We start from the raw sequence: 14,253 nt of genomic DNA on the forward strand, positions 1-14,253 counted from the left end.
GAAAATATACAAACATATTCTCGACCAAAAGTTAATAAAGGGATATTTTCTATAAATTTGACTTTGGATCCTTTTTCTTTTTTTCCCCAAATGATTTTCCTCTGGCTTCTTTTGGCACCATATGTGTTTTTCATGGGTATTTTGCTGTTAGCATTTCACATGAAAGTTAATTTTCTAAAGTACAAATTTTCTAGATGTAATTTACTCACAGGATATTTTTCCTTGCGTGATATTTTCCCACTATTACCCACTTTTTAAATTTAACTACTAGGAGGCTTTTGGAAATTTTATAATGTAGTAAAATAAAGTTGTTGTTAGAGTGTTGAGTTTGACAGTCGAAAAGTAGTCAATTTCTCAGAGGAAATTAAATTGGCTAATTGAAATAAGCGAATATTCTAGAAAAATTGATAGTCCTGTACAAAAAGCTGTTCCTAAAGTGTTAACAAAAATTCTTATTGGCAGTTCAGCTCATGGTAAAATTGCATAACATGTAATGAACCTAAAGCAATCATATTGTAGCACAAATAACTAAAATGTAAAACCTATCAAGACTACATCATTGATGTTTTTATCTTTCTCTCCCTCTCCCTTCATGTCTGAAATAAAAAAATAAAAAAACTCACTGTTTCGTTTGGTACTTATGAAGTTTTGATGAATTGATAGTTGTAAAACCCTTAAATGATGCCCAGCAGTTACTATTACAAATCCTCATTTGCTAAGAGGCTTTATTTTTCTTTTGAAATAATGAACAGATACTGCTGAATTCTTACTTCTTTAACTGATGTCTGACCATGTCATTGGATGTCGTTAGCACATTAATATTCGTTGAGCTTAATACGATGTCAGCTTTATGCCCTGATTAGAGTTAGAATGGCTGTAAGGCTGGCGAGGGGCAGTTCCCAGGTTACATTATTCCTGGATTGCCTGCGGGAACCTTCCTTCCTAACCAGCAGGCTGAGAAGCATGCTGCAGGCATGATGGAGCGTGTTACTGAGTGCCATGGAGGGGGTTTCACATGTAATGCTGCTGCTTCGTGACAGTAGGTTTCTTTGCCTACATTTTGGTGTGTCACTAATAGATTATTAATCATTTATAATGCTGATAGGAAGCAGGTAGCTACTAGATGAAGAAGCCATTTTGGGAGAATTTATCAACACAAGACATGTTGATCCCGGGGTTCTTTTTTGAAAACTCACTCATGTTTGATCGTCTGTGTAGGAACAAACTGGATCGAGTTATCTGTATACAGCTGGGACTGCTGTCTGACTCGCTAAAAAGGTCCAGATGGATGGTCCTTTTCACCCTGCATTACCCAGCCTGGCTTTTAACTCCCCGAGAACCGTGTTCACAAATTGATGCTTTATTCCTCTGGGTTTGCTGTAGAAGCATTAAATTGTACTGAAATATTCATATGTGAGTGCATTTAGCTGAGAGCAGTTGATGTTCTGGTCCCACGAGGACGGAGAGCAGCGCTGTGCGGGCTGGCGTCTCCGAGTGATTGTGGCTGGTGGCCGGGCCTGCAGTGCAGCCGCCGGGACTGGAGAGGCTGCAGGTGGTCAGCGGGGTCGGTTGTGCTGGAGTTAAAACTCATTTGCTAAAAATTAGTTGTATCTCTGACTTCGGATGTTATCTTTGGTTCATAAATATATTTTATTGACTTTTTACAGAGAGGAAGGGAGAGGAATAGACAGTTAGAAACATCAATGAGAGAGAAACATCAATCAGCTGCCTCCTGCACACCCCCTACTGGGGGTGTTCCCGCAACCAAGGTCCATGCCCTTGACCGAATTGAACCTGGGACCTTTCAGTCCGCAGACCGACGCTCTATCCACTGAGCCACACCGGTTTCGGCAAGTCTGGCTTCTTCTGAGTCCCACCAGTGACGGCCGTGTCGCCGGTGCACGTGTGGAGCCTGGTGAGACGTGTCCCGCCGTCAGAGACGGGCAGAGAGAAGCCTGCGGGGTGGAGCGTGTGGCCCTGTCCAGCAGGAGGAGCCAGACAGTGGACCACCGGGTGCTTTAGTAACATGGGCCAGCGGCTAGTGGTAGCTAGAACTGATGATACTTTTTATATATAAACCAGAGGTTTTTCCCTAGATAAATATGCATACTAGACTTTTAACAGACGAGTGACTTTAATGAGAGCTACCAATGCTGTCACAATATGAGCTATTGTGGTATATATAGTAGAGAAAGGACTGACTTTAAAATAAAAAACTTGGGTTAAGAATCCTGCCTTTTACTACGTGTATATATCCTCAGACAGCTCACTCACCCCGCCTGAGGCTGTGCCTTCTCATCTATATGCTGGGGACAATATCCATTCCTGTGAGTGATTGTCATATTGCCGTCATGTATGTAAAGTACAGTGTGGTTGCTGGCATCCCTGAGACAGCTCGCCTGACTGGTGACTAATGTGCGGTCTTGAGTGCTGTCCTCGCCAGGAGTGCAGTTTGATGGATGGGACTGACTCTGAGCTTCAGACCGAAGCGTGGGCACGTCCCTTTGAGAAAAGCTCAGAGCAGCCCTGGCCCTGCCTGGGAGGGGGCGGCACAGGAGGGCGCTCTCGGCCGTGAGCTCACTGTGCTTTGCATCCTGGGGCCTCTTCCAGAAAGAAAAGGGACTCAGACCCGTTTTGGCAAACGTGAGAAACAATCTGTCCTTTCAAATGAGCAGCAAGATGACATATAGCAATATTAACGCGCAGGAGCTTGCAATAATTAGACAATATAGTTAGGTTAATCTGCTCCTCAAAAGACATTCATTATTTGCTCTGATAAATTCCATTTAACTCCTAACTGGCAGTTGTCCTGTGTGTGTGTTACGTTTTAGCTGGAACAGTTGCTGTTGGAGGTTATGCCTCTGTAGTCTTTTGGGTAAGCAAGGTTGAGAGAGCGCTTGCCATTTTGTTTCTATATATATATATTTTTTTTTTTTAATTGATTTTTTACAGAGAGGAAGAGAGGGATGGAGAGCTAGAAACATCAATGAGAGAGAAACATAGACCAGCTGCCTCCTGCACACCCCCCACTGGGGATGTGCCCACAACCAAGATGCATGCCCTTGACTGGAATCGAACCCGGGACCCTTCAGTCCGCAGGCCGACGCTCTATCCACTGAGCCACACCGGTTTCGGCTTAGGTATTGTTTTTGAGAACATAACATTGGATCTCTGAACTTTATTTATTTATTTATTTATTTATTTATTTATTTTTAATAAGTTTTTATTGTTCATATTATTACAAATGTTCCTTTCCCCCCCCCACCATTGCTCTCCTCCACTAGGTTCCCACCCCACCCTCTGCCCTTTCCCCTCTCCCCATTGTCCTCATCCATAGGTGCACAGTTTATGTTCAGTCTCTTCCCACGCCCCCCTCTCCCCTTTTCCCCAAGAATCGTCAGTTCACTCCCCTTCCATACCTCTGATTCTATTATATTCAACTGTTAATATTGTTCATCAGATTTTTTTAATTTCCTTGGTTTTTAGATTCACTTGTTGATAGTTACGTATTTGTTGTTCATAATTTTTTATCTTCGTTTACTTTCTCTTCTGAAAGAACCCCTTTCAGCAATTCATATAATTCTGGTTTGGTGGTGATGAACTCCTTTAGCTTTTTTTTATTAGTGAAGCTCTTTATCTGGCCTTCGATTCTGAGTGATAGCTTTGCTGGATAGAGTATTTTTGGCTGTAGGTTCTTGCTATTCATCACCTTGAATATTTCTTGCCATTCCCTTCTGGCCTGCATGGTTTCTGTTGAGAAGTCAGCTGACAATCATATAGGTGCTCCTTTATAGGTAACTACCTGCTTTGCTCTTGCTTCTTTTAATATTCTCTCTTTGTCTTTTGCTCTTGGAATTTTAATAATGATGTGTCTCGGTGTGGTCCTCTTTGGATTCCTTTTGTTTGGAGTTCTGTGCGCTTCCTGGACTTGTAAGTCTAATTCTTTCATCAGGTGGGGGAAGTTTTCTGTCACTATTTCTTTCAGTATGTTTTCGATATCTCGCTCTCTCTCATCTTCTGGGACCCCCATAATTCTGATGTTGGTTCGCTTGAAGTTGTCCCAGAGGTTTCTTACATTATCTTCAATTTTCTGGATTCTCTTGCCTTCTAGCTTCTGTGGAGGAGTGTCTTCTGGCTCTTTATGTTCCAAATCTTTGACTTGATTCTTGCGATCTTCCCTTCTGTTTTTAGGACTCTGTAAAATATTTTTTATTTCAGACAATGTATTCTTTATTTCTTGTTGATCCCTTATCATTTCTTGTTGATCCCTTATCATTTCTTGTTGACTCCTTATTAATTCTAGTTGATCTCTTTTCATGTCCTCATAGGTCTTATCCATCTTTTCTAGGAAATTCTTGAAAAACCTTATAAGCGTAGATTTGAACTCTATATCCAGACGCTTTTTGTCCTCCATTTCTTTCGTTTGTGATCTATTTTGTTGTCGCATTTCGCAGTTACAGATGGGACCGGATCTCTGAACTTTAGTTAGAATTGCTTATGATGTCGTTTTACACTTTTATCTTCGAAGAAATGTAGCTTTTTATATTCCTTCCCAGCTCTGTTTAGAAAGGGAGGCTGCTGGTAGGAATTTTAAACCTGGTCTTTAAAGAGAGGAAGCAACATCGGTTTGGCCTTTCTGCGCTCACGGATCCAGTTTGAACCAGATTGCTCCGCTCAAATTCATGTTCATGTAAACAAAAACTCAATGTTTAAATCTTTCTACTTTGTTTAAAGTAAAGCAGATTGAAATTTCTGCAGGCAGAATTCTGTCCCGATTCCAGAAAAGAGTCAGTGCCTGAGTTTATATCATAAACTGGGTAATTTTTACCTCTTACATATTTTTGTATGACCATTTTAATGTCTTGATAATGTGTATCTGCAAAGATTGTGTTAGAATTTTATAAAGAAATTCACCCACATTCAACCACCACTGTCTTGGAAGTTGGGCAGAAATTATAACTTTGTAGCTTACCTTAAAAAACGCAAAAAAGGCCGGAGCCGGTTTGGCTTAGTGCAGTGGTTGGCAAACCGTGGCTCTCAAGCCACATGCAGCTCTTTGGCCTCTTGAGTGTGGCTCGGCCACTCAAAACAGACTCACCCAGCCGAAGCCGGTGTGGCTCAGCGGTAGAGCATCGGCCTGCAGACTGAAGGGTCCCGGGTTCGATTCCGGTCAAGGGCATGTACGTTGGTTGCGGGCACATCCCCGGTAGGGGGTGTGCAAGAGGCAGCTGGTCGATGTTTCTCTCTCAACGACATTTCTAGCTCTCTATCTCTCTCCCTTCCTCTCTGTAAAAAATCAATAAAATATATTTAAAAATAAAAATAAATAAATAAATAAAAAAAAACAGACTCACCCAGGCCGAAAACTGACTTCTGCTCATTGACCACGAAGTTTCGATCGCACTGTACGTGCGTGCCCACACTTGGTATTTTGTGAAAGAGCCACACGGGACTGTCCCTACGCCTGGCCTGTGACCCGGACCATCCTCCCCAGCTGCTGCCACCCACCCCCGGTTTCCCATCTGCCACCGAGTGACCGTGCCTGCCGGCGGGGGCAGGGACAAGAGGTGGTCAGTGCGCCTCACAGTGACTGGCCCAGCAGTTGTTCCGGTCGTTCTGCCGTTGGGCTCCATTTGCATATTGCCCTTTTATTCTATAATAGGGGTGTCGAACTCAATCAGAGAAGGGGCCAAAATCTAAAATCCAGCCTAAATCGTGGGCCGAATGGTTTACTGAACAGTCATAAACTGTCATTGTGATGGAAACGCAGCGGAGTGCAGTGATGACAGCACGGTGCGGGCCACATTGCAAGGCCTGGCGGGACGGATTTGGCCCGCGGGCCTTGTGTTTGACACATGTGTTCTATAGGATTCATTAACCTCAGGGGTAGGACTGTGAGCATGGGTGAGTTGTCTACCGCCTGGAAGGTACAGGAACAGCATGGACACCGTGAAGTCCCGTTCACATGGCTGCTCCGCTCCTCCCTCTGTGGACACTGGGGGAGGGCAGTGTGTGCCCAGGGGGTGCTGGCCGCCCTGCAGGCCCACTGGTCCATGCCGCCTGTCTGTATGAATTAGGGGAAGTCCCCCTTCTCAAGTTACCCTACCGCCATCTGTTGGGAAATGACTGTCATAAAAACGAAGGTGCACTGTGACCGATAGGAATCACAGTTCCCTCCAGAGTCCTCCCGTGTCCACGCTGCTCAGCTCTGCACAGAGCTCAGCGGCCAGCACAGGCCCGGGCCCCGAGGAACCGCGCTTAACGCCAGTGGCCGCCAGGGGCCCGGGCAGCTGGGCTCTCAGCTCAGGACAAGCCTCAGGAGCCTGTGACGTCGGGGTGTTCATAATTGAGACTTTTCAACCAGCACGCTGGGTCCCAGAGGCTAGAGAACGGCCCAGCCACGTCTGTGAGGGCCGGGCTGGGCCCGACCTGGGCAGCGAGACCCCCGCGCCTGGCTCATGGCCAGTGCCCCTGCGCCTCCGGGGCCAGCCCGACGGCGGCTCCCGCTCCCGCCGTGCAGACCGGGCCTGCTCCGCGGGCGGCCCAGCAGCCCAGCCTTTGTCCAGTCTTGACGGCAGAGGAGGGATCTGTGCCTCGTTCTGCCGGCCCTGGTGTGTAGTGAGGTGCTGTCTCTGTTTCAGAGTGACCGGGCCTCTTGCTGCCCTGCGTATAACTCTTCCGAGTCCCTGGTCTTTTTTTAAAAAAAAATATATTTATTGATTTCTCACAGAGAGGAAGAGAGGGGGATAGAGAGCCAGAAATGTCGATGAGAGAGAAACAATGACCAGCTGCCTCCTGCACGCGCACACACACACACACTCACACACACACACTCACACACACACGGGATGTGCCCGCAACCAAGGTACATGCCCTTGACCGGAATCGAACCCGGGACCCTTCAGTCTGCAGACCGACGCTCTATCCACTGAGCCACACCGGTTTTGGCTGTCCATGGTTTTGATGGAGAATGGTCAGCCGAGCTGCCGCTGCTGTGGACTGGGCTCGCCTCCTGGTCCCTCCTTTCTGAGGCCACGGGGACTCCCATCTCACAGGGACCACCCGTTCGTCTTCCTATCCCTTCCTCATCTCACCACTCTGTGAACCCTTACCTGCTGTTCTCCTCCCCAACACGCCTCTCATCTTCGCTCCCAATGATCTTTCTGCCTCGCGGTCTGACGTAGGGAAGTGCCTCCGGCAGGGAGGGCCAGGGTCCACGTAGAGGGTTTGGTACCTCCCGGCTATTGTATTGAGGGTTTGGTACATACCGGCTATTGTACTGAAGCACAGAAACGCCTCCTGAGCCAGGGGCCTCCGACAGCATTCTCTTTTTAAAACAATATATTTTATTGATTTTTGTACAGAGAAGAAGGGAGAGAGATAGTTAGAAACATCGATGAGAGAGTCATCGATCAGCTGCCTCTTGTACACCCCCTACTGGGGATATGCCCGCAACCAAGGTACATGCCCTTGACCGGAATCGAACCCGGGGCCCTTCAGTCCCCAAGCTGACGCTCTATCCATTGAGCCACACCGGTCTTGGCTCCGCCAGCATTCTCTTAACGGCCTCCTTCCCGCCGGAGAGCCCCGATCACAAAGCAGCCCGGACCCAGGCCTGTCCCAGCTGCTGTCCTGATGCTTTTGTATCGATCAGAACCCTTGTTTGCAGACGGTCAGTGAGGTCAGGTCTGTGCTGCCGGTCGGGGGGCAGGAAAGGCCTGGAGCCCCTGGCTTGTTGGTTTGGCCCAAACCCTGTCACTTCCTCCGGGACACGGTTCACGTCACCAACAGCATCACCTCTTGGCGGGTTAAGGAGATTTCCTTTAGGTAGTGTTTACTAGGGGTGTCGAACTCAATCAGAGAAGGGGCCAAAATCTAAAATCCAGCCTAAATCGGGGGCCGAATGCTTTACTGAACAGTCATAAACTGTCATTGTGATGGAAACGCAGCGGAGTGCAGTGATGACAGCGCGGTGCGGGCCACATTGCAAGGCCTGGCGGGACGGATTTGGCCCGCGGGCCTTGTGTTTGACACATGTGGTTTATATGGACACTTATGGCGACGATAGTGCTTTCCGATGCTCACGGACAGGCTTTTCAAAAACACACATTTACTGATGTCAGAGAGGGAGACTGAGGGAGAGAGAAACATCACTGATGAGAGAGAATCATGGATTGGCTGTCTCCCCCCGCCCCCCACACCAGCCCCACTGGGGATCGAGCCCACAACCACGTGCCCTTGAGCAGAATCACACCCGGGACCCGCTGTCCACAGGCTGACAGCTGTCCACTGAGCCACACAGCGAGGGCTGGAGAGGCTTTGAAGACTTGCTGAGTTCTAATGTGGATGCGTGTCTCTGAAGGACTCGCAAAACTGACCCTTTCCCATGATGCTTTGCGAACATGCTTAGGAGGGGCTAGAGACACTTTATGTTAGAACTTGTTGGCCTGGGTGTCCCGAATGTAAGTGTATTTTGATTAACAACTTAATGAATGTCCTTTTATATAACATCCTCTCTAATAAAAGGGTATTATGCAAATTAACCGGCACTGCCATCACAAAGATGGCAGCACCCAGTCCTCCCAGCCCCTCTGGGTGCCCCAGTCCCGGGGTGGGGGGTGCTAAGAGCGGGCGGTGTGCGCGGCCTGGCGGATGCTTCCCAGCCCCACAGGGAGCTGCTGGCCCACGGACTCGTGTGCCGGGCTGGGGAGTACACATCGGTGATGTGCTCTCTCCTTCCAGGAGCTGTACATTGCCGTGGGCATCTCTGGAGCCATCCAGCACTTAGCGGGGATGAAAGACAGCAAGGTAAGGACACGGCAGAGTGCTGCTCTGTTTGTGACACTGGATCGCACAGCGCGTGGCGCTCGGCCGCCCTGTGGCTCTGGGACTGAGTGCAGGAGGGGCAGTGCCAGGCCTGGGAAAGGGCCTGCCCGCTCCCGCCCCAAGGCCCTGCCCTCCGGGCGTGTCCTGTGCACGCAGCTCCCGCCGGCCCCTGGCATGGGCCGAGGTCCCTGCAGCTCTGACGCCTGTGGGTGGAAACAGCCTGGTGAGGTTCTGACCCTGCGCCCGCCTCACCCCGGCTCCCTGAGAGCCCCCAGGCATCAGAAAGGCCCCTGTCCTGGGGCTGGGCTGTTGCTGAGGTGTGACGGACACACTTTGAGTCGGGAGTGTCCTCATACTGCAGTGATTTTAAAATACAGCGTTCGGCCGAAGCCAGTGTGGCTCAGTGGATAGAGCGTTGGCCTGTGGACTGGGGGCCCTGGGTTTGATTCCGGTCAGGGGCGTGTGCCTTGGTTTCGGGCACATCGCCAGTAGGGGGTGTGCAGGAGGCGGCTGGTCGATGCTTCTCTCTCATCCATGTTTCTAACTCTCTTTTCCTCTCTGTAAAAAATCAATAAAATATATATTTTTTTTAAAAAATTTTAAATAGAGCATTCGAGGGAACACCGATTCCCACGGGCTGCAGACCTGTGCGAGGCCTGTGCATGGCTCTGTGAGCGTCCTCCAGAGCATGGCTCATCGGTCCATGCACCCCAGTGTCCGGTCTGAACGAGGAACGGAGTCTTCCATGAAGTCAGAGATGCTTCTGGCACTCCTGCTTTTACCCGTTCGGATGGAAGTTGGATATAAAAGGAAATAAAATGTTAACTTCTGCCTCGAAAGGACACACGCAGCACCTTCTGTAACTAACGCATGGCCTCAAACTAGTCCGCTTTTTTTTTTTATTAATATGTCTTATTGATTTCTTACAGAGAGGAAGAGAGAGGGATAGAGAGTTAGAAACATTGATGAGAGAGAATCATCGACCAGCTGCCTCTTGCACACCCCCTACCGGGGATGTGCCCGCAACCAAGGTACATGCCCTTGACCGGAATCGAACCTGGGACCTTTCAGTCCGCAGACCGACGCTCTATCCACTGAGCCACACCGGTCTTGGCAAAGCAGTCCGCTTTTACGGCCGGGTGGCAGGCTCCTCACTGAGCAGGAGAGGGTGTTGCTGCAATAAAGGGAAACACTCCGCACCAGCAGCCGTCATCACACTGTGAGCCGGGCCAGCTTCGACACCCAGAATCCTGCTTCTCGAAACTCTGCCTGCCGCCTGCCAAGCCTGTCCTTGGGAAGGGAGCATAGAACCCTCCGCTTACGTGGGCTGGTTTCTTGACACATTTCTCTCACAGACCATCGTGGCCATTAACAAGGACCCAGAGGCACCCATCTTCCAGGTGGCAGACTACGGCATAGTTGCCGATCTCTTCAAGGTAAGCGGGCCCTGAGCATGTGGCTTCACTGAGCGCCTCTGAGTTACAGGGAGACGTGGCGTGTGTGTGTGTGTGTGTGTGTGTGTGTGTGTACGTAATTTGAACTGCTTCAGGGGAAGTCCTGATATACACGTGACGCTTACACAGCGTGGTGATGTTCCCTGTAAGAAGTCTGTATTGTCTAACACACCCATCTGGCTGTCGGCGTCTCATGAGCCTGGAGCCTGTGTGGCAGGTTCTGCAGAGACTCCATCAGCTCCCGGGGGTCGGGAGAGCGGGCGCTCGGGCCAGCTGTCCCCACAAATACGCGCTGCGAGCTGTGCTGGGTTCACGCCGTCCCTCCTGACGTGATGGGGGGGGGGGACACCACTTCCCCTGGTCACGCCCGTCATGTTGTTCAGTCCTCTCTTCTCTGCGGCTCCTCTGTGTCAGTCCTCCCGGGAGAGTGACTTCGGTGCTGGGAGCGCCTGGCTCTCGTTCGGCCACGTTGGGAGGTGACTGTGCGGGACCCAGTGCCTCTGGCCTCTGTGCCTCAGCCTGCCCGCAGGCTTCTAGGCCATCGTGTGCAGAGATCCTCCTGCAGGACCGAGGCTCCGAGAGGAGATCCAGCCCGGAGAGAGGTCTGCTGGGGGAGAGGCCCTCACGCAGGGAGCAGCTGGGCCTCAGTGACCAGCCTGCAGACGAGGGCAGAGCCCGCTGGTCCGCCAGCAAGAGGCGGGCTCCTGCAGGGCGTGGCCGGCCTGGTGCCCCTGTGCACGGGGGCAGTCTGTGCCCGCGGTGCGGCCGCCGGGGAGCGGGCCTCGCTGCTCAGCGATGCCCGGAAGCAGTGCCGGGCGGAGGAGCCTGCTGCTTGGACAGCCTGGCTTCCCCTCAGAGGCCTCCCCTCCGAGCCCAGGTCCTGCCGGAAGACAGCCCTCCTCAGTGCCCGGTCCTGCCACCTGGCCCAGCGATGTGAGAGCAAACAGCAGAAGGAAAATGACTATGGGAAAGGGAGTCTTTTTGCATTTCGAGTGGCAAGCCCTTAGTTCAGTGAGATGCAGTTGGGGGAGGACTTCTCACTGGAGAGCGGGAGCAGGCTGTGAGGGCTCCCACCTCTGGCCCGGGGTGGAGGGACCCGGGAGCCAGGTCCTCGGGGGTAAGAACTCAGCAGAGCTCAGTTCAGAGAGGGACTCTCCTGCCTCCGGGAAGCCCTGGAGCAAGTTGTCTAGTATTGATGAGCACCAAGGAGAGGAATTGATTGGTGCTTTAAAATTCAATCTGGCCAAGACCGGTGTGGCTCAGTGGATAGAGCGTTGGTCTGGGGACTGAGGGGTCCCAGGTTCGATTCCGGTCAAGGGCATGTACCTTGGTTGTGGGCACATCCCCAGTGGGGGGTGTGCAAGAGGCAGCTGATCGATGTTTCTAACTCACTGTCTGTCTCTCATCCTCTCTGTAAAAAAAATCAATAAAATATATATATTTTTTTAAATTCAGTCTGGGGGAAAACTAGGTCAAGATTGTAAAAATATTCAAAATACTGCTTAAGTAGCAGCCTCTCATTCTTTAAAAAAATCTTTATTATTGAAAGTATTTCAGCCTCCCATGTGTTCCTACAGGCGAAATGCATTCTTTTCATTTGTCCGTGTCCCCGAGAGATGTGTTTGGGGAAATCACTCAGCAAGTTATTAACACAGCTACTTCCGACTCCTGATTCTGTCCTCGCATCACTGCCTTCTTAGCTCCCGCGGCTTCGGAGATGAGAGCAGGAAAGGACACCTGGGGCAGACTGTACCATTCCTCACAGGCTGTGGTGTGCTCGGCTGAAGGCAGATGGTGTGATGTGGGGGTGTCACCGTGGTTCTGACAGGAGGGGACGTGGTGGGTCAGTGGATGAATTCCCTGGGGCCACATTCTGTCTTTTAAAAATCAAATATTTAAAGGTATAACAACTTTTTTTTTTTAAATCTCATACACTGAATGAAAATTAGCATTATCTACTTTGGATTAAGATCTTACAAAAAATAACTCAGTAGCTGTGTTTAAAAGACCTTTTTTTTAGACTAAAGGTTTCATGAAAAACAGGCTAGAGCCCAACTTCTAAAGGAAACATGACTTTGGTTTAGAACACGTAGTTCCCAGACACCTTACAGAGTGTCCTTCTGCCCAGCAAGGGTTTCGGGGTCTCTCTCCATCTGCATCTTTGTCGGGTCACCTCAGGCTCCCGGCACAGCCATGTGCACGTCCTCCGAGGGCGGGCGGTGCCAGCCTGGGCCCGAGCTGACGCCAGCTCCGTGGGGAACAGGCCTGGGTGCTGATAGTATGCTCAGCGGTCAGCGCGCAGCTGGTTTCTGTGTGCCTCGGACCGCGTGCTGTGGGATGAACAGGAGCTGTGGATGCAGGAGGAAAGGCTGTGGAGGTTGCAGGAGCCACGACTGAGCGAGACTCCATGTGGCCTGGGGAGGGGAGAGGGCGGAGCTGGCACTCGGCACAGACAGGCCTTTCTGAGGCTGGTGTTGTGGCAGAAAGCTCCTAGGCAGGGAGTGGGCTCTTGGCCCTGTAGCCGGGTGTGTGTGGTGTGTGTGTGTATGTGTGTGTGTGTAGGTCTCTCCCGTGTGGTGTGTGTGTGTGTGTGTGTGTGTGTGTGTGTGTGTCTGCAGGTCTCTCCTGTGTGGTGTGTGGTGTGTGTGTGTGTGTGTGTGTGTGTGTGCAGGTCTCTCCCGTGTGGTGTGTGTGTGTGTGTGTGCAGGTCTCTCCCGTTTGGGGTGTGTGTGTGTGTGTGTGGTGTGCAGGTCTCTCCCGTGTGGTGTGTGTGTGTGTGTGTGTGCGTGTGTGTGTGCAGGTCTCTCCCGTGTGGTGTGTGTGTGTGTGTGTGTGTGTGTGCGCGTGCGCGCAGGTCTCTCCCGTGTGGTGTGTGTGTGTGTGTGTGTGCGTGTGGTGTGTGTGTGGTGTGTGTGAGGAGAGGCTGGGGGAGGGTGGCACCAGGCACAGGCGCTTCCACTCCTCCTGAGCCTCCGGGGTCTCCTGAGGAGGAACCCGGTCACAGTGCGGCTCCAGGGGCCTCATCACTCTCTTTCTTCATCTGCAGGTAGTTCCTGAAATGACTGAGCTATTGAAGAAAAAATGAGCCATGATCATGTGTGAAGATTATGAGTATTCTGCTGAAATCGTAGAATTCACGGCTATTGTAACAATCACTGGGAGGCTGCATTTCCTAACGGGGAAGATTCTAACAGGTGCCAGAGGCTTTTTTATGGGGTACGTTTCTTTTTAACTGGCTGCAAACAGTTATTTTTGAAATTTTCTAATTCTGTAATAAAATATAATAAAGTCTTTCCACAGCTTTAAAACTATTATACTACAGAAATATCCCCGCTTCGTAGAGAGAGAGAGAGAGAGAGAGAGAAAACTGAAGAAAGGCGGTAAAAACTCATTTTTTTCTCTGCCTCACTTGTTCGCCGAGGGCTCTGTCTGTGAGTGTGATGTTGCCGCCATCCTAGCCACAGACTCGCTGCTGAGAGGGAGCGGGATTGGCCGATGCGGAGCTAAGAAAGCGCGGGCACGCCCGTGGTTGTCACTAAATATGCCTCTGTCTTCAGAAACCACAGCCCCTGCCTTCCACCGGCCCCGCGGAACTGCAGTCCGACTGTTCCCGCTTCTGTGGGCTTTTGTCAGCTTGTCGGACCCGGTGTCTGGAGAGGAGGGGAGGGGAGCAGGGGCTGCTGTGAAGCAGGCAGTTGGGGTATAAACCTGAGGCCCCGTACACGAAACAGGAAATTCATGTGGGGGGTGTGGGGGGAGGCCCAGGCCACCAGCCGGCGACAGTGGCGGGCGTGCGGGTCTGGCCAACCATCGCCCTATAGAGGGAGGCCCAGGCCAGCCAAGCGATTGCACCTCACGCCTGTGGCCTGCAGAGGTGGTGGTGGCGGTGGTGGGCGGAGGTGGGGGCAGCGCGATGGCAGGCAGTGGCAGCTGCCGGCAGCCCCGACAGGCCCTGATCTCAGGCCAGGCCTGG

General features: G+C 51.0%; 1 protein-coding gene across 2 annotated transcripts in view; it reads left to right on the forward strand.

Moving 5' to 3' along the window:
* The window catches only part of ETFA (electron transfer flavoprotein subunit alpha), a 50,309-nt gene extending 36,718 nt beyond the window's left edge, over positions 1 to 13,591 (forward strand). For both annotated transcript variants that reach the window (XM_036415619.2, XM_036415618.2), the window contains 3 exons: positions 8,743 to 8,808; positions 10,182 to 10,262; positions 13,327 to 13,591. In XM_036415619.2, coding sequence (XP_036271512.1) covers positions 8,743 to 8,808; positions 10,182 to 10,262; positions 13,327 to 13,365 — 186 coding nt within the window. In that variant the 3' untranslated portion in view covers positions 13,366 to 13,591. The remainder of the gene's footprint in view (positions 1 to 8,742; positions 8,809 to 10,181; positions 10,263 to 13,326) is intronic.
* Positions 13,592 to 14,253: the final 662 nt, after the last annotated feature.

The sequence above is a fragment of the Pipistrellus kuhlii genome, unplaced genomic scaffold (genome assembly GCF_014108245.1).
Source record: "Pipistrellus kuhlii isolate mPipKuh1 unplaced genomic scaffold, mPipKuh1.p scaffold_m20_p_50, whole genome shotgun sequence".
Taxonomy (NCBI): Eukaryota; Metazoa; Chordata; class Mammalia; order Chiroptera; family Vespertilionidae; genus Pipistrellus; species Pipistrellus kuhlii.